General features: G+C 44.6%; 1 protein-coding gene across 1 annotated transcript; it reads right to left on the bottom strand.

The window, feature by feature from the left end:
• Positions 1-22,073: 22,073 nt before the first annotated feature.
• On the bottom strand, positions 22,074-23,814 carry LOC117509000. Its single transcript, XM_034168823.1, has 2 exons — positions 23,117-23,814; positions 22,074-23,076 (listed from the first exon to the last, which is right to left on the bottom strand). The coding sequence occupies exons 1-2, from the start codon at positions 23,812-23,814 to the stop codon at positions 22,074-22,076; spliced, it is 1,701 nt and encodes a 566-aa protein (XP_034024714.1).
• Between the last annotated feature and the right edge of the window lie 1,334 nt (positions 23,815-25,148).

The raw sequence follows: 25,148 nt of genomic DNA, 5'->3' as shown, positions 1-25,148 counted from the left end.
CGGAAGATAATTAGTCCGATAATGGTTTTCAAAGTTATCTGAAAAGATAATCCGATAATGAAAACTTTATCTTCGATAATTATCGGAACTGTGCCCACCACTGTGCCATGTCTGCAAAAAAAATATGCATTTAGGTTATATAGCTTGTTAGCTTTTGTGTTCTCACTTCATTCATCACATACAGGTCACGCTGGCCTTGCACCCCTTTACTCATTTACGGTTTGGCTGGGTGTTTTGAGGAGTCAGGTGCTGCCAAGATCGCAACATCCAAAACCAAACCATTTGAATTTCGAACCCACTCTTCAGAAAACCTGCAGGTGACATCATAGTTTTTTTTTTTTTTTGATATAGCACATTCCTTCCTTTCTTTTATGTCATTCTTTTGGGGCACACTATCATCACTCATCCCTGTGACCCAATCCCAGATAAGCGGCTGAAGATGTATGTATGTATGCATGTATATGCATGCATCATCACTCAGTGTTGGTCACTGAAGACAACAGATAGCAGTGAGTTTTAAGCAATAATGCAGATGGTCAAGCTTTTTCTAGTGTCCATTTATGAAGACAGTTGTTGGTTCTTGTTTCTGTTGCAACGATAATGCAGCTTTCTGGCCTGATAGCTGTGATGAAGCTGTTTAACTGAGAACAGCAGGGCTTAACTGGAATACACTCACTCTCATTGGCCCCGGGATTGTTAAAAGTATTCCTTGTTTGCTTTCTTGTCATCCTGTTGTCAGATAATTGGCTCACTTGAAAATGTTTTACTGAAGCCAGGCATGTGCTTAAAAGAGAAAGAGAGAGGGAGAGAGGTGGAACACGAGACTGTGTTTGTTTCGCTGAGGCTATAACCATCTGCATTAAAGGCCAGTAATCAGCCAGCAATTACAGGGGAACCTCAGCTAATGGTTCTGAAGAGTCCATTCAAACTCTGTTCTCATTGAGGTGCTGTGATGCCCAAATTGAAATAGATTTTAATAAAGAACAAGAATAACCAATCATCAAGTGGTCACATAGGCCCGCTTCCAATGCACGAAATTATAAGCCATTTTAGGGGGGATCTGACACCTTTGTTTCCATTGTTGGGACTGTCACTAAAAGGTGATTTTTCAGGACCAAACAGGTGAAATACGAACAGCAGGTATAATAAGTATTGAACACATCACCATTTTTCTCAGTAAATATATTTCTAAAGGTGCTACTGGACCTAAGGTTTTCCAGGGAGGTAGATGACCTGCCTAGAAGTATAATAAGTACAGTGGTTGGGACTCTCACAGGTCACAATCTAGTGAACAGACATAGAATGGTAATGAGACTCCAATAGGTCAGAACATGTAGAGTCTGTGGGGAGGAACCTGAGACATCTGTCCATTTTTGGACCATTGTCCAGCATGGGGTACACTGAGGCAAAGCTTTCTGGGTTCCTTTATTTTAGAACCTGACCAGATTAGGAAACTAAAGTTAAGAAACCTGATATCCTTTATCAAGGGTACCAAAAGTTTAAACTAAAGCCACCTTGACACTTGTACAAATTTGATCCCGGCACTGATGCGCAATTTGTCATGCCAGTACAACCCACATTGTCCTACTGGACACACCATTTGACTAGGTTGCACAATGTTCATGTCTAGTTCACAAAATGAATGCATGCCAGAAGTTTTGAACATTTCAAAATTTTCTTTGCACACTTGCACGGAGCTGCGCACAGCTCACACATCGTTTACAATAGTTTACAATGAGTTTACTCAATGGCACACCAGATTGTGTGTCATGTGGGCCTCAAATTCATTCAAGTGTCAAGGCACCTTAAGAAGGTTCATTTTGGGGGGAGCAATGTGCCCTTTCGTGGCCTACGCTCTGCTGGGCTGATAATCCATCCCCTCTTTCCTAACCTAAGCTAACCTAAAGGTGCTACTGACATGAAATTTTGACCAGATGTCAGTTATGTGTAATAATGTGAAATGACACAGGAAAAAAGTATTGCACACCTGAAGAAAGCTAGATGCAAAAAGGCACAGGAAGCCAAGACACAAGCTGAAGTCTAATAGTAGTTAGAGCAATTCTGTCACTTGTAAGGGTTATGCTTGGTAATGCATGTTAATGACTTGGAGAGGGGTCAGCCTGGGCTTCTCTGTGAAACTTTACTGCAGCCATTATGATCTTCCTCGGTACTCCCCCGAGCATGCTGGGTAATGTAGTTTTTAACACACATCTACCTCCTTTAGAGAAGAAAAATTTGAATCAAACTCCAACACAAACATCACACATAATTTTTTTTTCTTTTTATCAGCTCTCTATGAGTCTTCTAGGAGCTCAAACAGATCGTTTTGGTCTGCCAGGTGTTTTCTTTGAACTCATGCCATCTGGCACACCAGGATTTGGTGGTTGGCTTTGAAGTGGTTCCTCAGCCAGGTCATTTGTGGTGTCCAAGTGTACTGTCAGGCTGTTGCACAGAACAGTGGCGTGACATTTGTGAGTTGATATCAATACGGTTTCTTCTCAGCAACATTCCGTGGTCTGCCTGGATCTGATATGAAAATGGTGTCATTTCTCTTTCCACTCACTGATCCTTGGATGTTCCAGATGCCAGTCATGTGATCTCAAATTCTGACATGTTCCATCACCATCTGGGCTGGTGATAGGCCATTCTGCAGTGGTGCACTTCAATAGATTATAAACTCTGGTGAAAATCTGCCTTTCTATCATGTGCTTTCTTTATGAGACCTTTGACAACCTGCACTGACCTCTCTGCGAGGCCATCTGATCTGGGATAATATGGGCTTGATGTTGTATGTCGGAACCCCCATTCACTGGCAAAGTCAGCTCATTGTCTATTTGTAAACTGTGGACCCATTGTCTGATACCAGTTGACTTGCTGCACCATGTCTTGCAAAGACTGCTTTCAGGAATGCAATGACTGCTTTGCTAGATGTTGTCTGGAGTGTTGCAACTTCCCTGATTTGCCCCCTTTAACATCAATGACAACTTGGAGTCTTTTGTGGTAGTCGTGGATGAGGCTCTTTATTTTCTCTGATGGAGGACACTCCACCAAGAAGTCCCATGCCAGGTAAAAAAATAATGAAATACAGATCTGTTAAGAGTTTGCCTTAAAAAAAATGTTAACCCTCTTTCTACCATCTGACTAGCACACAAACACTGGATGCAAGTAATCAAGCAGCAAACAAACTTATGTCGTCTTGGATCAAGGATTAATGTTTAACACATCTAACATTAATTTGCACATAGCCACTGGGTCTTCACTGCAATGGATAAACAATATCCATTTCCATATCCATATCGGATCTGCTGTGGTGACCCTAAGTGGAAATGGTGATTGGACTGAGAATGACTACTGTGTCAGTTAAAAACTAGCACTGATGCTTATGTAAGATAGTTATGATGGTTTGGGATAGGACCCCTACATTTTCCAGGAAGTGAGTCACATGTACCTTGTGCCAGGATAATACAAATTTAAAATCTGTTTTTCTTCACTGTCTTTTAATGTGAATGATAAAAGCAGGAATTCACACAGCAATAATGAAGCATGCAAAACCTGACTATGTCGATGCATTAATATGTTCACACCCTGGGATGAGACTGAGCTGACATTATAAGACCCACAGTTCAGCCAATTAATATTTATCCCAATCGCCGCCATGGTTTATATATATATATATATATACATACATAGGGGTAGTTTTCCTCATACGTCAGTTATATGTAGCAGAGACAGAATGTGTTTGCAGCTTAACACTTTGCTGATCAGAATTTTATTTATCACGGCAATGGATAGCTCATTAATTTTAGAAGAAATAGCATCTGGGGACATAACTATGATGCGGTGCTGCTTGAACAAAACTAACACACCGTAAACATTGTAATCAGCACTGCATAGACAGTCCAAAGTGTGCTCAGGCTTCTCTCCCTGTTCAAGCAGCACTGTGATCTCACAAAGCCACTTAATGTCACAGAACGAAAGGTCAAACTGATTGAGGGGAAACAACCTGCCTCTATGGTACATGGCTGCAGTAACGAGAACCTTCGCCTGCCTTCTCAGCAGTGCTGAATTGCATTAGCAACCTCGTCAGTTTGGACACGTCATCAGTCCACCCAGTGAGCTGTTGTGTGAGATGTAATTATCTGCTGCAGTTCTTCTGCTGAGTTACAGGTAATTGATGCTTATTTCCCCAGGAAGGATTGAAATCTGTATCGATTGTCAACATAAGTAGACCAAGTTTATCACCTGGCTTTCTCCCATAGGAATCAATGCAAATTTCACCTCCTTCAGCCATCTTCACCATTTTAGAGAAGTTGAGGTCTCACTCGTGCTTATCACTCTAATTCACAATGCCACCGCAGCACAGAGCCATGCACAAAACTGTCCTTTAGCTTCCCGACTCGCCGCTCATGAAATCTAATTAGAGGTGCAGTCACTAATCTGGAATTAATTCACTTTAGATGAAGGTGATTGATAACAGCCCCTGGAAAAGTCACCTGGGTCACCCATCAACAGTCTGACTTCAGTGTGAATAAAATTGTTGAACTCGGCTGATCAGATCTACTGCACAGGACAGTGAATCTGTGATAAAGTACTGCTGTAAAACCTACAGGGTATTGATATTTTGGCTACTTTTAAAAAGCAGTTTGGGACTGTTTCCTATTTGATCCCTTGGTGAATCCTACCATTCCATCACAGCAACTGGTTTGAGTTGATAAGCAGCTCTTCTCATCAATGACTGATCGTGACAAAGATACAGTGAAACACACTTGGCTGTATGTGGGCTGTATCCTTCGACAGAGATGACAACAATCTAGGATGGAGGCCGTGGCTGATGAAAACAGGTTCTGTTGCAGAGTAATAATGTGCACTGAGCCAGAACAGTAGAAGAAATAAAGCTTTCAGGGTATAGGGCTGAACAGCCCTGCCTGTGTACATGTATCCACTGCCTGTCAATGCACAAAAAAAGCAAAAAAACCCCAAAAAAAACAGATCAAATCAATACTACTATGTTCCTTCTGGAAAACTGTAGCTGTAATTTCACTTATTTTTTGGAAGGAAATTCTGTTTCATAGTGCCACTCCCCAACAGTGTAACTGTTGATGCAACAGACAAGACTGGCCAACTACTTGATTGTATACCAATGATTTAATGCAACTAAAATTTGGAAAATATTTTGCAAGTAAATATTAACAAGGCCATAAGAACCCAAAACCACAGACAACCGCTTTATAACATTTCTTTGCAACTGGAACAAATATTCAAAGGTTAAAAGAGAAGTTCACTTTTTTCAACCTTGGTCTAAATAAAAATGTTGAATTTCTGTGAAAACACACCAACTCACCACCCTTTCTCATCATCTCATGGTCCAGGATGTGTGTTACTCTTAACTAACTAAATTAAGAAGTTGTCATACTCAGCCAAGTTTGAAGACGAGTTTTCCCAAGCAATATCTCAACATGGTTAATTTTTGTCCTCGGGGAGACCAGCATGCTGCTCTGCATCAATTTGCAGAAGTTAGGGAAGGTTTTGTTCAATGGGCACCGGTTTTGTCCAGGTTTAAAATGTTTTAGAGCTAAGTCAGACTCCTTTTCACATTAGCCACCTCAAGCTCAGCTGTGAGTGGCCCAGTGTAAGCTTGACACACAGAGCATGAAAGAATTATCATGAGATATCAAGAGTTGCAGACTGAGTATTCCCGGAGCTTGTGCAGAGCTAGGAGTCCTCTGAGCCATGGTAAAATTATGATTTTTCCTAACTTTTGAAGAGTGGTCCCTGCTCAGGAGGACTCTGTGCCGTATGCTGCAAGACAAGAGAGAGGCTCTCTGGAAATGATCCAAGGCGCAGCTCAGCCTGCTATGGTGACAAAATGGTGTGAAATATGTGAGAGCTGCTTTTGCTACCAACCTACCTCAAATTTCAGACCTGGGTTCAATTCTTGGCGACCTCTATGTGTCGTCAGACTAGACATTTCATCTGCATCGTCCCAGTCCACCCAGTTGTACAGGGGTACCTGACTTGGCTGGCGATGTAACCTGTGATGGACTATGGTCCATCCAAGTCTTTTCTCTAAGGCATTTCAAAATTGTTCATGTTCTAGTCAGTGTTAGTCATGTTGGTCACTTTTTTTACTTATTTTTTTTGTTTGTTTGTTTTATCTGTGTTGTATTTTATTAATGTCTTATTTGGAAAGAACTTTGTTATTCTTTTAAAGTGCTCTATAAATACAGTTGGATTGGATTGGATCCAGGGGCACTCATAGACTCTCATCCACTTCATACAGTACTGTCCAGGCATAAGCAAATTTCTTCTACTGTACATTGTGATGAAGTCTTTGACTACTCTAATGGCTTTTGACAATCGTTTCTTATGAGTGAAATGACATTTTGAAAAGACTGCTGAAAAGAAAATACTTTGGTGTCAGTAGTGCAGCTACATTAGAGCTATAATACTATAACAAGCTTTTATCACTTAAAACCCCTTGGCTGATGAGAAGTGCCCCATAACTGGTAAATGATTAGCAACCACAAAAAGTAGATCAAAGGCAGCAATATTCAATAGGCCGCTTCTCCATTCCAACATGCATTACCAGTGGTGGGCACACTTCCGATAATCCGATAACAGATAATTATCGAAGATAATGTTTTCATTATCGGATTATCTTTTTAGATAAATTTAAAAACCATCATCGGACTAATTATCTTCTGATGAATTACCGTCCGATAACTTTTAGACCGATAACGTACGAAACTAAGCTGAACAGTGAAAAACATTTTTAAAGCTATTAAAGCTGTTGAGACCTATCTGTTAAAAGTTTCCTAATAGGTATGGTGTTCTATCCTCTGCAAACAGAAACCACTCTATCATCTGTAAGTAGAAAAGAACTGGTAACCAAAAAAAAAAAAAAAAAATCATTTCCTTTAACACCATACTAATATAATCGCAATGTCACCAAGTCATCCAGAGGCATACATGTTTAACTTATGGTTCAAACTTTAACCACTCATTTTAGACAAGTTATTTAAAATTATTGTCATGTCTGAAGTTTATAAAGTGAAAATATCAGATATATGTTTTCGTTTTAAAGTAATGTGCTAATTTTTAAGGTTTTGTGAGCACATGCTGTGCCAGGCAGCAATGCATTATGGGTAGCATAAGGTAATCTCAGACGTTCACGACAGGACAAATGCATTTCAGACACTGTTCAGGGTCCACAGATAACAGCATTAAACTCTAGTGCCTAAAACTCTCGTGAATATATTCTCTGGGTTTATAGACGTTAGTGTATTTGCGTTTGTTAAATTCCATGCATCTTAAATGTAGCAGACACGGATTATCTGAAATTTTGTTTGACATTTTTTCAAGGCCGCTACTGCTATCTACTGGCCAGGAGTGTTCATGGCAGTATTAAACGTCTGGGTACATGGCTGCTCTCAAAGTGTTGGTATTGTCCATTGTCCAGGCGCTTTTTGTGTGCATATACGTGGGCTGTCAATAAAGTAACGGTCCTTTTTATTTTTTTCAAAAACTATATGGATTTCATTCATATGTTTTTACGTCAGACATGCTTGAACCCTCGTGCGCATGCGTGAGTTTTTCTACGCCTGTCGGTGACGTCATTTCGCCTGTGAGCACGCCTTGTGGGAGGAGTCGTCCAGCCCCTCGTCGGAATTCCTTTGTCTGAGAAGTTGCTGAGAGACTGGCGCTTTGTTTGATCAAAATTTTTTCTAAACCTGTGAGACACATCAAAGTGGATACGGTTCGAAAAATTAAGCTGGTTTTCAGTGAAAATTTTAACGGCTGATGAGAGATTTTGAGGTGATTCTGTCGCTTTAAGGACTTCCCACGGTGCGAGACGTCATGCAGCGCTCTCAGCCGCCGTCGTCAGCCTGTTCAAGCTGAAAACCTCCACATTTCAGGTTCTATTGATCCAGGACGTCGTGAGAGAACAGAGAAGTTTCAGAAGAAGTCGGTTTCAGCATTTTATCCGGATATTCCACTGTTAAAGGAGATTTTTTTAATGAAAGACGTGCGGACGGGTCCGCGCGTCGGGACGCAGCTGCCGCGACGCTCCGCCACAGGAAAAACACCTCTGTTGAAAGCCTTAAGGACAAGTTGGAACATGTCCTGCCTGTTAAACAATTTCTCATATACTCACTCCACTGAAAGCCATCAAAAGCCGCCTGGATTTTACAAATGGTTATCAACACGGAGGTGTTTTTCGGCTGCGTCCCGACGCGCGGACCCGTCCACACGTCTTTCATTAAAAAAATCTCCTTTAACAGTGGAATAGCCGGATAAAATGCTGAAACCGACTTCTTCTGAAACTTCTCTGTTCTCTCACGACGTCCTGGATCAATAGAGCCTGAAATGTGGAGGTTTTCAGCTTGAATAGGCTGACGACGGCGGCTGAGAGCGCTGAGCGACGTCTCGCACCGTGGGAAGTCCTTAAAGCGACAGTATCACCTCAAAATCTCTCATCAGCCGTTAAAATTTTCACTGAAAACCAGCTTAATTTTTCGAACTGTGTCCACTTCGATGTGTCTCACAGGTTTACAAAAAAGTTTGATCAAACAACGCGCCAGTCTCTCAGCAACTTCTCAGACAAAGGAATTCCGATGAGGGGCTGGACGACTCCTCCCACAAGGAGTGCTCACAGGCGAATGACGTCACCGACAGGCGTGGAAAAACTCACGCATGCGCACGAGGGTTCAAGCATGTCTGACGTAAAAACATATGAATGAAATCCATATAGTTTTTGAAAAAAATAAAAAGGACCGTTACTTTGACAGCCCTCGTATATGTTAACTTTGTATTCTAAAACTACGGTTAGAAGTAATTCCGACTCCTTATCGGTCCACACGAACGAGGTTGGCGCCATGTTTTTAGTTTTTGAGGAAGTGACGACAAGAGAACAAGGCTCCTGATTGGATAGAATTTTAATCAGTACCGCCACCCAAAGGTTTGGCAGACTAATTACAACACATTTATACGGTTCGATGTGGCTGGATTTTTTTTTTAAACGACGTAGTGTGGATGAAGTTTTTTCCCCAAACTGAAAGGGTAAGATATTCGGTTTTACAAATACCCGACAACGTGTGTACATGGCCTTATGTCTGTGAAAGGCACTATATAAATAAATTTACTTACTTACTAATATTGAGTGCACATTTTACAAAATCATAAAAGTTTTAAAACATGCAATTGCGATGACACTTCCAGGGCTCCGTAAAAATGCCTGTTTTTACAAATAAAAATGGAATATTTTACAAAAGCACATTTATCTTTAAACCAACACACGACACACGTCACATTAATGTGTTGGTTTACATAATGGATTACTGAACCAATCACTGTTTAGCACTTTTACCCAGAATACTTTGCGGTCTGTGTTTGTTACAAAACCTCAGAATTAGTGCCTTATTCAACATTAAAAGATATATGTTATATTTTAACTTTGTACAAATGACAGAATTGACATTAATGGAGTTATTCTATCAGTATTTTCTAAAAAACATAAGTTAGTATGACTTTATTTTTCAAGACCTCCGCCTGACCGGAGTGTTGAAATTGATATAGAGCTGGCCTTATGGCTGCTCTCAATGTGCCTCTGTGGTGGGAGCGCTATTGTTAACAAGAACTTACAGCAGGTACAGGATGTTGAAAGAAAAATGATTATGATTAGTAAACAGTTGATTTTGTGGGTGCTCTCAGGATTTGTCTGTGCTGCTTCCTGCAGGGGACAGCATGGTCAAACATTCTTGCTTATTCTTTAGGTTGTTTACCGCTTTCAAAAGTGATCGTGTTAAAAATCAATTTCAGCTCTTTAGTAACTGCAAATGTCCCATAGACAACACCGGAATTTATCGGTTATTGATTATCTGTAACTTCTGATACATTTTTGGGTGGTTTATCGGTTTATCTTTATCAAAGATAACTCTTCAGTTATCTTATTATCTGTTATCGAAGTTAATTTTTTGGTTATCTGTGCCCACCACTGTGCATTACTAACATTACTTTAACAAACACAGCTTGTTCAAGTGATATTTTGTTCATGCAGTTGTTGACCAAGCTGATCTTTTTCCCAAAAAGAGTAGGTCAAGGTGACATTCTTCAATATGATTTGGCTTGATCAGGTGACGTTGTATTTACCTTGTGAGTGATTAAATTGCATAAAGGACAAACAACATAGTCGCTTTTATTTTCTTATTCTCATTGGTAAATAGAGTTCAGTAACTGCAGTTCTATAGCACTTTTCAATGCAACACAGACTTTAAAAAGCACTTTACAATGACGCCTTATGTTCACTTATTCACACACATTCAAACATTGATGCCATGCAAAGTGCTCAGGTGCATGCAAGTGATTTGGAAATTAAGGACTGCTCAAGGATGCCTGAATGATTTTCCTTTCTGATTGGGAAATTTAAACCTGTGACCTTCTGGTCACAAAGCCACTTCTATAACCTAAAATACACACATGTAACCCTCAAAAATTTTAGTTTGATGAAAAAAAAAAAAAAAAGCACACCGGCAGAACAGAGCAGTAAAACAGTTTTCCTGATCTGCTTTTCATTCAAGATCATCTCAGTAATGAGAATGAAAAAAGGCAAATAAAAGCAGAATGGGGAAAGTGCAAAGAGGTACACTTCAAATTTAATGGGCTGTAATGATTTCAATTAGACCCTTCATTTTGCCTCTTTCAGTGAATAAAACACAAACTATTTTGGTAAGAGCTTTAAGCAAAGGAGATAAAGCCCAGTTGTGTAATAAAAGTGCAGTAACTTCTTGACAGCTTAATTACAGTACTTCAAAAAGGAAAATGACACACACACACACACACACACAAAAAAAAAAACATGCTGAGCATAATGTTGTGGACTATTTTTCACAGAAAAGACAATACGTAATGCTGTACAAGCAAAAAAGAACAGTCAGGTTTATTAAAATGTTGTGTATAACTTTGCATAATCTTTTTTTTTGGGGTTTTTTGAGTTTTCTTATTTTCTACAGACACATGAACAGTGCCAATCAAAGAAAAAAAAGGAAAAGAACCAAAACACAGCTCAGGTCAATCCAAAATAAATATAAGGTTTACTATATGCATCCATAGAAGATCACTGTCATGGTCTGGCCCCTTTGGGGTCAGCTGTTATGATTCTGGACCTTTGAGCCTTTTTGGGTATTTTATTTATGTCATGTACGAGGTCTATTAGAAAAGTATCCAACCTTATTATTTTTTTCAAAAACCATATGGATTTGAATCACGTGTGATTGCGTCAGACAAGCTTGAACCCTTGTGCGCATGTGTGAGTTTTTCCACGCCTGTCGGTTGCGTCATTCGCCTGTGAGCAGGCTTTGAGTCAGGAGTGGTCCACCCCCTCGGCGGATTTTCATTGTCAGGAAATGGTGGAATGATTTGGGCTTTTTTTCCATCAGAATTTTTTCAGAAACTGTTAGAGACTGGCAGCTGGAAACCATTCGAAAACTTTATCTGGCTTTCGGTGAAAATTTTACGGGCTTCACAGAGAATAAGGACTGTTACTACAGCTTTAAGGATGGCTTTAAGGACGCTCGGCACGCCGCGCTCCGTGCCGCGCTCCGTGCCGCGCTCCGTGCCACCATTGAGAGCCACAAACCACCGGATCATTTCTAAACGGATGGCTCTGTGGAGCCGGGACCGTCGTGTGCCATTTCTCTGGTTATCACAAGAGCTGGACATCAGCCATTTTCTGGCAGATTTCACTTTTAACAAGCGATTTTGTCATGGAAAGCCAAGCGGAGGCTTCGCGCGTCACGATGGATTAGCTACTGGAACGAGACAAAACCACCTCCGTTTTGGTCTCACAGGACGGCTTTGAGATGGTGTTCAGACAGCTGTCGGTGGTTTTTCCATCGAGTGATTATCCGAGAAATTGTGGATGTGCCTGGACAAGCCAGAACATGTCCTGTAAGGCTTCATCACGGCGTTGCTGTGCGCCATGCGGCACCGCCGCGACGCGCGGAATTTCTCCACGTCTGTCTCAATGTGTCGAAAAAGTGCTGATGTCCACGTCTTTTCACAATTCCTGTGCTAGTCAGACGACGTCCCGGATAAAACACAGCGTCCAGTTTGGAAATGAACGGCACATTCCACTGTTACAGGAGTTTTTGTCATGGAAAGAGGAGCGGAGGCTTCGCACGTCGCGGCGGTGCTGCATGGCGTACAGCAACGCCGTGATGAAGCCTCATGGGACATGTTCTGGCATGTCCAGGCACATCCACAATTTCTCAGATAATCACTCGATGGAAAAACCACCGGCAGCTGTCTGAATGCCATCTCAAAGCCGTCCTGTGAGACCAAAACGGAGGTGGTTTTGTCTCATTCCAGTAGCGAATCCATCGTGACACGCGAAGCCTCCGCTCGGCTTTCCATGACAAAATCTCTTGTTAAAAGTGAAATCTGCCGGAAAATAGTTGATGTCCAGCTCTTGTGATAACCAGAGAAATGGCACACGACGGTCCTGGCTCCACAGAGCCATCCATTTAGAAATGATCCGGTGGTTTGTGGCTCTCGATGGCGGCACGGGGCACGGAGCATGGCGCGCGGAGTGTCCTTAAAGCCATCCTTAAAGCTGTAGTAACAGTCCTTATTCTCTGTGAAGCCCGTAAAATTTTCACCGAAAGCCAGATAAATTTTTCGAATGGTTTCCAGCTGCCAGTCTCTAACAGTTTCTGAAAAAAATTCTGAGGGAAAAAAAGCCCAAATCATTCCACCATTTCCTGACAATGAAAATCCGCCGAGGGGGTGGACCACTCCTCACTCAAAGCCTGCTCACAGGCGAATGACACAGCTGACAGGCGTGGAAAAACTCACGCATGCGCACGAGGGTTCAAGCTTGTCTGACGCAATCACACGTGATTCAAATCCATATGGTTTTTGAAAAAAATAATAAGGTCGGATACTTTTCTAATAGACCTCATATTGTAGTCATGCTCAGGTTATGTTTATTCTTGTTTCATGTTCATGTCAGGTTACTTTGCTCAGTTTATGATTTGTTCTGTTTCATTTATTTTCTGGGTTTCACTTGGTTGCCACGTATATAGTTTTGCTGTTTTAGTTATTGTTTGCCTTCACTCTTTGTCCCTTATGTTGCTTTAGTCGTAGTTCAAGTCTGCTCATCACATTTACCATATTATGCTTTAGTCATAGGTTTTTGTTATTATTTTCAGTGTTGCTTATCTGATTTTGTTCCATTTGTTATTTATTGCATTTTCTGTTATCTTGTTCTATTTATTGCATTATTTTGCAGTCACTGGGTTTGTTTAGTCTATGTTTCCGTATATGTTGTTTTGCCACCTGGTTATCTTTCAAATCTTCTTCCAGTCATGATTTGTTTCCATCTTAGTTTTGTTCTTATTCTGCTGATTCACTTTTCCCTTCATATGTTCATGCTTAGTGCATTCCTGGTCATAGTTGTTTTGCCTTCTGTCCTCGGTTTCTGATTTATCTTTGTTCTCAGTTTTTGCCCTTCTTATTTGACTGCTCCAGCACCAGCCCTTGTGTCCTTCTCTCTCTGAGACTCTTTCTACTCTGTGTTTTCATCCACCCCAACTCTTGCACCTGCTCACGTGTCTTTGTCTATCACATCACTCCACTCTGTGTCTCCCTTCCTTCACTATCTTACATGGTATTTAATCTTTGTTCACTAGCCACGCCCCCTTTCTCAGTTGCCACACATGCGCCTCGTTAACACCACCTTTTCATATCATACTGATTAGTCCACAAGCATTTAAACCCTCACAGTCCCTCGCCAGATTGTTGTCTTTGTACACTTTGCAGCCCTGTTCCTCGCTGCATATATTTAGACTCTGCCTCGTTTCTTGATCTTGATTTTGCCTTGCCTCTGATAGCCCTTACACCGTGTTTTTGACCTGTGCCTGTTTATTGTACCATGTCTCAGCCTCTCGCCTTTTTGCTACCTTTGCCTCGCTGCTGGACCACCCGTGTACCGAACCCCTGCCTGTTATTAAACCAGCTGAACTTTATTAGTCTTGTGAGCTAGCATTTGTGTCCATCTGGTTTGTGCTTTGCCTGATAGTCACAGGAAACAGTCCATGCCAGCAGCAAATCCCAGTCCATAAGAGTCCAGTTTCAGTGGGTTCTTTGTACGCAACCTGGTCTCATGGCAAGTCGTGATTCAGCAGCACGAAATATACATTAATCTACTGGTTTGTGATATTGGGATGAAAAGTGCCTCATTTTTGTCATGGCACCACAAATTCTTTTTAAGTCACTACGTGATGGCTGCATGACATTAAAAGTGAAGCGGGGGTGGTTATGATTAGATTTGGGGAAGTAAAATGACTGGGACTCCAAAAAAAGAAGACCCAGTCGGTGCACGGGCAACACGTTTTCATTTTTTTAACCTTTCCACTCTTCTTAATTTAAAAAACAAAAAAATGTATCCTGTGGATGTCTGTCTCCCTATTCCCTGCCAGCATACAGTAGTGTTCAGAATAATAGTAGTGCTGTGTGACAAAAAAGATTAATCCAGGTTTTGAGTATATTTCTTATTGTTACATGGGAAACAAGGTACCAGTAGATTCAGTAGATTCTCACAAATCCAACAAGACCAAGCATTCATGATATGCACACTCTTAAGGCTATGAAACTGGGCTATTAGTAAAAAAAAAAGTAGAAAAGGGGGTGTTCACAATAACAGTAGTGTGGCATTCAGTCAGTGAGTTTGTCAATTTTGTGGGACAAACAGGTGTGAATCAGGTGACCTATGTAAGGATGAAGCCAGCACCTGTTGAACATGCTTTTCTCTTTGAAAGCCTGAGGAAAATTGGACGTTCAAGACATTGTTCAGAAGAACAGTGTAGTTTGATTAAAAAGTTGATTGGAGTGGGTAAAACTTATATGCAGGTGCAAAAAATTATAGGCTGTTCATCTACAATGATCTCCAATGCTTTAACATGGACAAAAAACCAGAGACGCGTGGAAGAAAACGGAAAACAACCATCAAAATGGATAGAAGAATAACCAGAATGGCAAAGGCTCACCCACTGATCAGCTCCAGGATGATCAAAGACAGTCTGGACTTACCTGCAAGTGCTGTGACAGTTAGAAGACACCTGTGTGAAGCTAATTTATTTGCAAGAATCCCCTGCAAAGTCCCTCTGTTAAATAAAAGACGTGCAGAAGAGGTTACAATTTGCCAAAGAACACATCAACTGGCCTAAAGAGAAATGGAGGAATATTTTGTGGACTGAGAGTAAAATTGTTCTTTTTGGGTCCAAGGGCCGCAGACAGTTTGTGAGATGACCCCCAAACTCTGAATTCAAGCCACAGTTCACAGTGAAGCATGGTGGTGCAAGCATCATGATATGGGCATGTTTCTCCTACTATGGTGTTGGGCCTATATATCGCATACCAGGTATCATGGATCAATTTGGATATGTAAAAATACTTGAGAAGGTCAAGTTGCCTTATGCTGAAGAGGACATGCCCTTGAAATGGGTGTTTTAACAAGACAATGACCCCAAGCACACTAGTACATGAGCAAAATCTTGGTTCCAAACCAACAAAATTAATGCCTCGCAGATGTGAATCATGAAAAACTGTGGTTATACAACTAAATACTAGTTTAGTGATTCACAGGATTGCTAAAAAAAGCAGTTTGAACATAATAGTTTTGAGTTTGTAGCATCAACAGCAGATGCTACTATTATTGTGAACACCCACTTTTCTACTTTTTTTTACTAATAGCCCAATTTCATAGTCTTAAGTGTGTGCATATCATGAATGCTTGGTCTTGTTGGATTTGTGAGAATCTACTGAATCTACTGGTACCTTGTTGCCCATGTAACAATAAGAAATATACTCAAAACCTGGATTAATCTTTTTAGTCACATAGCACTTGTTGGGAAAGTGTAGTGACATGGACCCCCAACAGGGGGCGCAAATGAACAGACAATGAAAATGTCAAAAAGGTAACAATTTAATGTTGTGAAAATGTGCACAACGGAATACAGATACAACTTTAGGTAACAGTCAATTGAACAACAGGTGACGTGTGGGCAGGCTCGAGGATAGGAGACGTCTGTCCAGAGACGAGCTGGGCCCCACACGATTTCCACTGCCAACGGAGACCCGCAACACACCGGAGCTGCCAAGTCCTGAGTCCCCAGGTGGCCACTGCCTCCAGCTGCCGGATCAAGTACTGCTGGCAGGAAGCACAAACAATTTATGTGGGTGTGTGAAACACCCAGTAAACAGTCTCAAGCACAGTTCCTTCTGGTGGAAAAACCTCCACCTCCTGAACTCAGTTAATCAAAGTACGTGCAGATCCTTATGTAACACTCGAGTTTTGGATAGAGGAGCGGGAACACCAACTCCTCCCTACGTCCACAAACTCAGCAACCAGCTGTGTGTATACCAAAAGGATAAAGCTGCAAACACTCAGATGCAAGAACGTTACAACTACGACCTCAGATGCAAAGACATTACAACTGACAAGTTTAGCTGTAAATTGTGCGCGTGCGGCACTGATCGGCTGAGAGTTTACCTGTCGGGTAAGCTGATTTCTCGGCAGGGAGGTGGAGTTGCTGTCCAGCCTTTATAGGAGGATGATGATGAGGATTGATGAGTGGCAGCTGTCACTGTCAGTGTTCCAGGGACGCGGCTGCGCCCTCTGGTGCCTGAAGCCCGCCTTCAGGCAGGGCGCCCTCTGGTGTTGGGCCAGCAGTACCTCCTCTTCAGCGGCCCACACAACAGGACCCCCCCCCCCCCAAACCAGGCTTGTCGGGATGTCAGTGGTAGAAGTTGGCCAGGAGGGCCGGGTCCAGGATGAAGCTCCTCTTCACCCAGGACCACTCTTCGGGTCTGTAACCCTCCCAGTCCACCAGATACTGGAACCCCTGGCCCTTTCGACGGATGTCTAGGAGCTGGCATACTGTCCACGTGGGCTCCCGGTCGATGATCCGGGCAGGAGGCGGCGCCGGTCCGGGAGTGCAGAGGGATGAGGTGTGGTGAGGCTTGATCCCTGAGACATGAAAGACAGGATGGATCCGCAGTGAAGCCAGCAGCTTCAGCTTCACTGCGGCAGGACTGAGGACCTTGATGATTGGAAATGGTCCGATGAAGCGGTCCTTCAGTTTCTGTGACTCTACTTGCAGCGGGATGTCCTTTGTGGAAAGCCACACCTCCTGCCCGAGCTGGTATGCAGGGGCCGGGGCACGCCAGCGGTCTGCATGGTCCTTAGCCCTCGTCCGGGCTTTAAGCAGGGCAGAGCGGGCAGTGTGCCACAACCGACGGCACTTCCTGAGATGGGCCTGGACCGAGGGGGCCCCGACCTCTCCCTCCACGACTGGAAATAATGGGGGCTGGTACCCCAAACACACCTCGAATGGGGAGAGGCCGGTCACTGATGATATCTGGCTGTTGTGTGCGTACTTGATCCAGGCCAGATGGTTACTCCAGGCCGTCGGGTGCGCGGAGGTCACACAGCGAAGGGCCTGTTCCAGTTGATGGTTGGCCCGCTCTGCCTGTCCGTTGGTTTGCGGGTGGTACCCGGACGAAAGGCTCACAGTGGCCCCCAGTTCCCTACAGAAACTCCTCCAGACTTGTGAGGAGAACTGGGGACCACGGTCCGATATGATGTTCGTCGGGATACCATGCAGACGCACGATGTGGTGGACCAGGAGGTCTGCAGTCTCCTGGGCCGTGGGGAGCTTTGGGAGGGCCACGAAGTGGACCGCCTTGGAGAACCGGTCCACTATCGTCAGGATGATGGTCATACCCTGGGACGCAGGGAGACCCGTGACAAAGTCCAGGCCTATGTGGGACCAGGGGCAACGAGGCACAGGCAGTGGCTGGTGGAGTCATTGTTCCTTTTTATGTTCTGCCTTGCCCCTGGCACAGGTGGTGCAGGCCTGGACGTACTCCCGGACGTCGGCTTCCATCGACGCCCACCAGAAGCGCTGCCGGACCACTGCCATGGTTCTTCGCACCCCTGGGTGGCAGGAGAGCTTGGAACTGTGACAGAAGTCCAAGAATGCAGCTCTGGCCTCTGGTGGGATGTACAGTTTGTTCTTCGGTCCATCGCCGGGGTCCAGGTGTCGTGTCAGGGCCTCCCGGACGGTCTTCTCCACGTCCCAGGTGAAGGTTGCAACGACAGTGGACTCGGGGATGATGGTGTATTGATGATGGTATATGATGATAAATTGATATAAATAAATTGATTTGGTGTCCGGTGGATCGGACAGCTCTGGCTTGACCTCCTCTTCATGCACCCGGGACAGTGCATCGGACCGTTGGTTCTTGGTCCTGGGGCGATACATGATTTGGAAGTCAAACCGACCGAAGAACAATGACCAACGGGCTTGCCTGGGGTTCAGACGCTTAGCGGTCCGGATGTATTCCAGGTTCCGATGGTCCGTGAAAACTGTGAATGGTACCACAGCTCCCTCCAACAGGTATCTCCACTCCTCAAGGGCCTCTTTCACCGCCAGAAGTTCCTGATTGCCGACGTCATAGTTCCTTTTAGCCGGTGTCAACCTGCGGGAAAAATAGGCACAAGGATGGAGGACCTTTTCGGACTCCCCACTCTGGGACAGCACGGCTCCTATCCCTGAGTCAGAGGCATCCACTTCAACTAAAAACTAGCAATTGGGATCGGGCTGCACCAGAACTGGTGCAGTCGAGAAACGGCGTTTCAACTCCCTAAACACGGCTTCGCACCGATCCGACCAGGTGAAGGGGACTTTAGTGGAGGTTGGGGCCGTCAGGGGGCTAACTACCTGGCTGTAGCCCTTTATGAACCTCCGGTAGAAATTTGAAAAGCCGAGGAACTGCTGCAATTTCCTACGGCTTGTCGGTTGGGGCCAATCTCTCACCACCGCAACCTTGGCCGGATCAGGGGCGACGGAGTAGGAAGAGATTATGAACCGCAGGAAGGACAAAGAAGTGCGATGGAACTCGCACTTCTCATCCTTCACAAACAGCCGGTTCTCCAACAACCGCTGCAGGACCTGACGTACATGCTGCACATGAGTCTCAGGATCCGGGGAGAAGATGAGAATATCATCAAGGTATACAAAGATGAACCGATGCAGGAAGTCCCGCAAGACATCATGAACCAAAGCTTGGAATGTCGCGGGCGCATTGGTGAGGCCGAACGGCATGACCAGGTACTCAAAGTGACCTAACGGGGTGTTAAATGCCGTCTTCCACTCGTCTCCCTTCCGGATCCGAACCAGGTGATACACATTCCTAAGATCCAATTTGGTGAAAATTTGGGCTCCATGCAAGGGCGTGAACACTGAATCTAGCAGAGGTAACGGGTATCGGTTGCGAACCGTGATTTCGTTCAACCCTCTGTAATCAATGCATGGACGGAGTCTGCCGTCTTTCTTGCCCACAAAAAAGAAACCAGCACCCATCGGGGAGGTGGAGTTCCGGATCAACCCGGCAGCTAAAGAGTCCTGGATGTAGGTCTCCATTGATTTGCACTCCGGACGTGAGAGGTTGTACAGCCTGCTGGACGGGTACTCGATGCCCGGGATCAAATCATTGGCACAATCGTACGGACGATGCGGGGGCAGCGTGAGTGCCAGATCCTTGCTGAAGACGTCAACAAGGTCGTGGTACTCAGCTGGCAACGCCGCCAGATTGGGGGGACTAGAACCTCCCCTTTAGCTGTCACACCGGGTGGAACTGAGGATCCTAAGCACTCCCGGTGGCAGGTTTCGCTCCACTGCGTCACAACCCCACACAGCCAATCTATCCGGGGATTGTGCTTTACCATCCATGGAAAACCCAAAATCACTCGGGAGGTAGAAGGTGTTACATAAAGCACAATCTCCTCCCTGTGATTCCCAGACACAACCAATGTCACGGGCTGTGTCTGGTTGTAATTAATGGGAGAAGGGTGCCATCTAGAGCCCGTACCTTCAATGGTGAAGGTAGGGCCACTAGAGGGAGCCCAACTTCCCTTGCCCATCTGCTGTCCAGCAGATTCCCTTCCGACCCCGTGTCCACCAGTGCTGGGGCGTGAAGGGTTAGATCCCCACTCAGGATCATGACTGGGATGCGTGCGGATTTATGGGGTTTCCCCGCGTGACTGTTATGGCCCACCCTTAGCCCAGTCTCTAAGGGCGGGCATTGTAGTTTAACCGCTTGGGGCAGTTCTTTTGTATGTGCTCACTCGAGCCACAGAAAAAACACTCCCCGTGGGCCAGCCTCCGTTGTCTGTTATTTGATTTTACTTTGGCCCTGCTCGTGTCCATAGCTTCATTAGCAGGGGGAGCTGTTGCCACACGGAGCTCTCTGGCTGTGGAGCGTGGGGACGGCGGCACCCTTTCGGACCCGGAAGGAAGAGGGACGGCTCGTGCCCAGCCACGCCCTTTGCCCCGCTCCCGACGATGTTCTTCTAATCGGTTGTCTAACCGTATAACCAGGTTGATAAGCCCGTCAAAATCCCGCGGCTCGTCCTTCGCCAGCAGATGCTCCTTCAGGACCGGAGACAGTCCGTTTATGAAGGCGGCGTGGAGTGCAACAGTATTCCAGCCGGCTCTCGCTGCCGCTATGTGGAAGTCGACTGCATACTCGGCCGCACTCCGACGCCCCTGTCTCATTGACAGCAGCATGTTCGAAGCGGTCTCGCCTCTATTGGGGTGATCGAACACTTGTTTGAACTCCCGCACAAACCCAGCATATGCTCCCAGAGCACCGTAGCCCAGGTGCGTGCCTCTCCTCGAAGCAAATTTATAACATAAGCCACCCGGCTGGCATCGGACGCGTACATGACGGGACGCTGTGCAAAGACAAGCGAACACTGCATCAAGAAGTCTGCACACGTCTCGACACAACCTCCGTACGGCTCCGGAGGGCTTATGTATGCTTCAGGGGACGGGGGGGTTCGTTGACGACCATTGGAATGTCTGTATTCGCCACCCGGTCAGCAGGAGGAGGTGCTGTAGCTACACCCTGTGCGTGCGCTTCCACCTGAGTGGTGAGACCCTCCATCCTCCGATTGAGTATTGCGTTCTGCTCGGTTACTAAATCCAACCGAGCAGTGAAGGCGGTTAAGATCTGCTGCAGCTCACCTAACACGCCTCCTGCTGGCGCCTGTGCACCTTGCGTTTCCATTGGTGGTTCACTCGATGGTTGACGCCCCTCAGGATCCATGACGATGGCCAAGAAATCCTGTTGGGAAAGTGTAGTGACACGGACCCACAACAGGGGGCGCAAATGAACGGACAATGAAAATGCCAAAAAGGTAACAATTTAATGTTGTGAAAATGTGCACAACGGAATACAGATACAACTTTAGGTAACAGTCAACTGAACAACAGGTGACGTCTGCCAACGGAGACCCGCAACACACCGGAGCCACCAAGTCCTGAGTTCCCAGGTGGCCACTGCCTCCAGCTGCCGGATCGGGTACTGCTGGCAGGAAGCACAAACAATTTATGTGGGTGTGTGAAACACCCAGTAAATAGTCTCAAGCACAGTTCCTTCTGGTGGAAAAACCTCCACCTCCTGAACTCAGTTAATCAGAGTACGTGCAGATCCTTATGTAACACTCGAGTTTTGGATAGAGGAGCGGGAACGCCGACTCCTCCCTACGTCCACAAACTCATCAACCAGCTGTGTGTATACCAAAAGGATAAAGCTGCAAACACTCAGATGCAAGAATGTTACAACTACGACCTCAGATGCAAAGACGTTACAGCTGACAAGTTTAGCTGTAAATTGTATAGGGGTTGGTGTTAGCACAAATATTGTGAAATACCCCATTTAAAATATGAAGATGGTCATTATGAACCAGAAAATACAAACTATTGTCCAAATGATTGATTCTAACCCCCCTGTACATACCCCCTGAAATCACAAACCGCCAAATTTTACATTTTTCAATCAAAAATGCTGTCCGGCAATAATATAAGGGCCTGTAAATCAACATGAAATTTTTTTAGTAACATTTTCTTTAATAACACAAAAAATACTAATACAGCAATGCTTTGGTTCAAATAATAATCAACATTTAAGGGTGAGTCCATGGAAATTTGAAGTCCCACAGCCCACAGCTAGTCTCGGTCAGCCAGAATTGTATCCATGGCTTTACTAAAGTCATCCAAAGTCACATCTGCATTTGAGGTAATGTTTTTGAGGTACAGTTTCAGATTCACTGCATATGTGTTCATGGGCAGCTTCTTGTGGTCCTTCATGAGACGAAAGAGGTCAATGTTGTGATTGACAAGTCGTGTCATGCAGTCAAGAGCTTGTTCAGTGACACTAGTTGCTGTTGTTGTTGCATTGACAAGGAAGTTCGAGTAGATCTTGTCTCTACCCAGTGTGTTCTCTATTTCAGCCCACTGCTTGGTGATGACCCGGTTGAACATCAGAGTTGGATGTACATTGCAGAAAAGGTGGTCTGGGATGTGCTTGGATTCTAGACTCTCTGCTACCAGCTCGTCCACATGGATATTGTGTGCTGTCTGATCTGTTATCACAAAGTCAATTTTCTCGAACAGACTTTTGGATGGGACACCACTTGCTGCCTCCAGAATCTCAAGGACTGCCAATTTGAGAGCTGTTAAGTTTTTCCTGGACTCCGAAGCAATGCTCATGGTGGGTAGTGCCCTGTATGTTCCATTGATCATGATTCCCTGCACAGAAAATGACCCAGCACCCTGTTTTTTTGAGCCATCATCAGAGTAGGTCACCACAACTTGTTCATCAGAGTTCATGATCTCCTTGACAATCTCATCTAGTACCAGAACTTCGATGCTCTTGCAGGCTTCCCTGATACTCTTGGATTCTGGCAGAGTGTCTAGATCAATTACTTCTGGCTCATCATGTGGCTTCCAGTTTCGTCCAAACATCCGGTTACCGACCGTTATGACAGATGCTTCAGCCTGGGCTTCGGACATGTGATAACAGCTCTTCAGTTTATCAATAGTCTCATAAAACTCTGGCCTAACTTTTCTTATGCTCTCACGGACGTGCTGGTATTTTAGAGGCAGTTCGTCTCCTGGTTGAGTGACAGTGACTGTGGAAGACAACCTGCGCTTCTTTGTCTGACTCTGAGTCTCCTGTCTCAGCTGCACTGGAGCATTCATCACAGGATGAGAAGGCCGCATCTGTGTCCATACTGTGGTCACCTTCCTCTGACTGGTCACTGTCCTCAAAATAGGCAACTGGCTGGCTCAGCTCCTTTTCTTTTTCAGCTTCTTGTCTCATTTGATCAATGGCTTGCATCTCCTTTTGCCTGCGCTCCATTGTCTTCATCCATTTGCGGTCAACAAAGTCTTCACAGTACATTTTCCTTTCAGCTCTCTGATCACTGAGAAAGTTCCACTCCATGTCACTCATCTTTACACCATGCTTCAGCTCCAGTTTCCTGCGTATTACAGGGTCCTGACAGAAGATGTCAAACACCTCCAGTGTTCGACTGTTGAATGTCTCTGCTCTTTTGGAGAAACTATCATTTTGTCGCTGTTTTCGTGTCTGAACCAGAGTCAGAAAGTCACCATACAGCTTCAAAATGTGCTTCTTTATGTGCCTGGTGTGGATGGTGTACAGGTTGCAAAACAGCCAGTGTTCCTGGACCAGTTCAGCAAGCAGCTGAGCTGCTGCATCCCTTGATCGTTGGGCCTGGCCGGCCCGCTTTGACCGCAAAAGATACAGCATGTTCTGTATGATGTCCTTGCCTGTTGGAAGCATTCCACTTGGAAACTCTGCCTTCTCTATGTAGTCCACACCACAAAGTGTCTTTTTGGCCTGTGATCTTGTAAAGGGTGTACTACTACTACTACTAGAAGCCATTTTTTCACTTGCGACAAGTTGAAATGTTCAAGATCTGAAATAGGGAAATGATATTATTGATAAACTATTATTACTGTTTATGCCTGGGTTTCAATTCTGCAAATTGTGCTGAAAATGAAAATGAATCTGTGCATACAACTTATATTTAAAGTTATAACCACACTTTTCAACAGTTTTCTGTACTGAATATATCCGCAAAAAGGATAAAAATCATATTTTTGGCATTTTTTGAGGGTACTCACATTCACAAGGTATGTACATGGGGGTTAGGTTGGATAAATTTGTCACAACTTAATACTTTCATGTTCAGAAGATCTGTCCCCATATTTTTAAGGGGGTAATACACCACAATCTTTAATTTTGCAAAATAGTACCACCCCCTATTGTGAAGCCCACCTTCAGGCAGGGCGCCCTCTGGTGTTGGGCCAGCAGTACCTCCCCTTCAGCGGCCCACACAACAGCACTACTATTATCCAATCGGCGTGCCATGTATCAGTAGATAAAATTTTGAGTGGAACTGGAAATCATTTCTATTCAATCGCACTTCCAACAAAGTAAGCAGGCTCGCATCTGGTCTATTCTCTTGAGGGTTCTGGGTGAAACTAGAGTTGTGGGAATGAGTAGGGTTAGGTTTGTTGGGGAAAGTGTAATGCACAGACCCACAACAGGGGGCGCAAATGAACGGTCAATAGATAATCCAATAAATACAATTTATTGTGGCAAATGTGCACAACAGGTCGAATACTGCTTTTAGACAGTCGATTACAAAATACAATAGGTGACGTGTGGGCAGGCCCGAGGGAGGGAGACGCCTATCCAGAGAAGAGCCGAGGCCCACAAGGTTCCGCCGCCAACAAAGACCTGCAGTACACTGAAGCCGCCAAGTCCCGAGTCCCCAGGTGGCCTCTGCTTCAGCTGTCAGATCCGGTACTGCTGGCAGGAACAAAAACAGGTTAATGGTGGGTGTGTGGACACCCAGTAAGCAGTCAGCACTCACAGTTCTTATCCACTTGGAGGGAACACCTCCACCTCCAATTCAGGAACAATTTAACGGCAGAGCCTGAACCACTACTTATTGTATGTGGAGCGAGGGGAAGTGGACAAAGGGGAAGTGATTGGTCAAGAGATGTCTGTAATTGGGAGCTGTATTGCTCTAATTCAAGTACAGATGAATATCTTTTTAGCATAACTCCAAACATCATCCCACATTTTCTCACCAATACTCACAGACAGTTTCCCTCCCATAAACTTTTTAACCCCCTGTGTGTCAATATAAGACAGGCCCAGGATTAAATCACAGAGCAAACTAAAAGACACCTTCCCTGAATACTGAA

The sequence above is a fragment of the Thalassophryne amazonica genome, chromosome 4 (genome assembly GCF_902500255.1).
Source record: "Thalassophryne amazonica chromosome 4, fThaAma1.1, whole genome shotgun sequence".
Taxonomy (NCBI): Eukaryota; Metazoa; Chordata; class Actinopteri; order Batrachoidiformes; family Batrachoididae; genus Thalassophryne; species Thalassophryne amazonica.
Note: the sequence above shows the minus strand (reverse complement) of the source record. Positions and strands in the feature narration are given on the sequence as shown.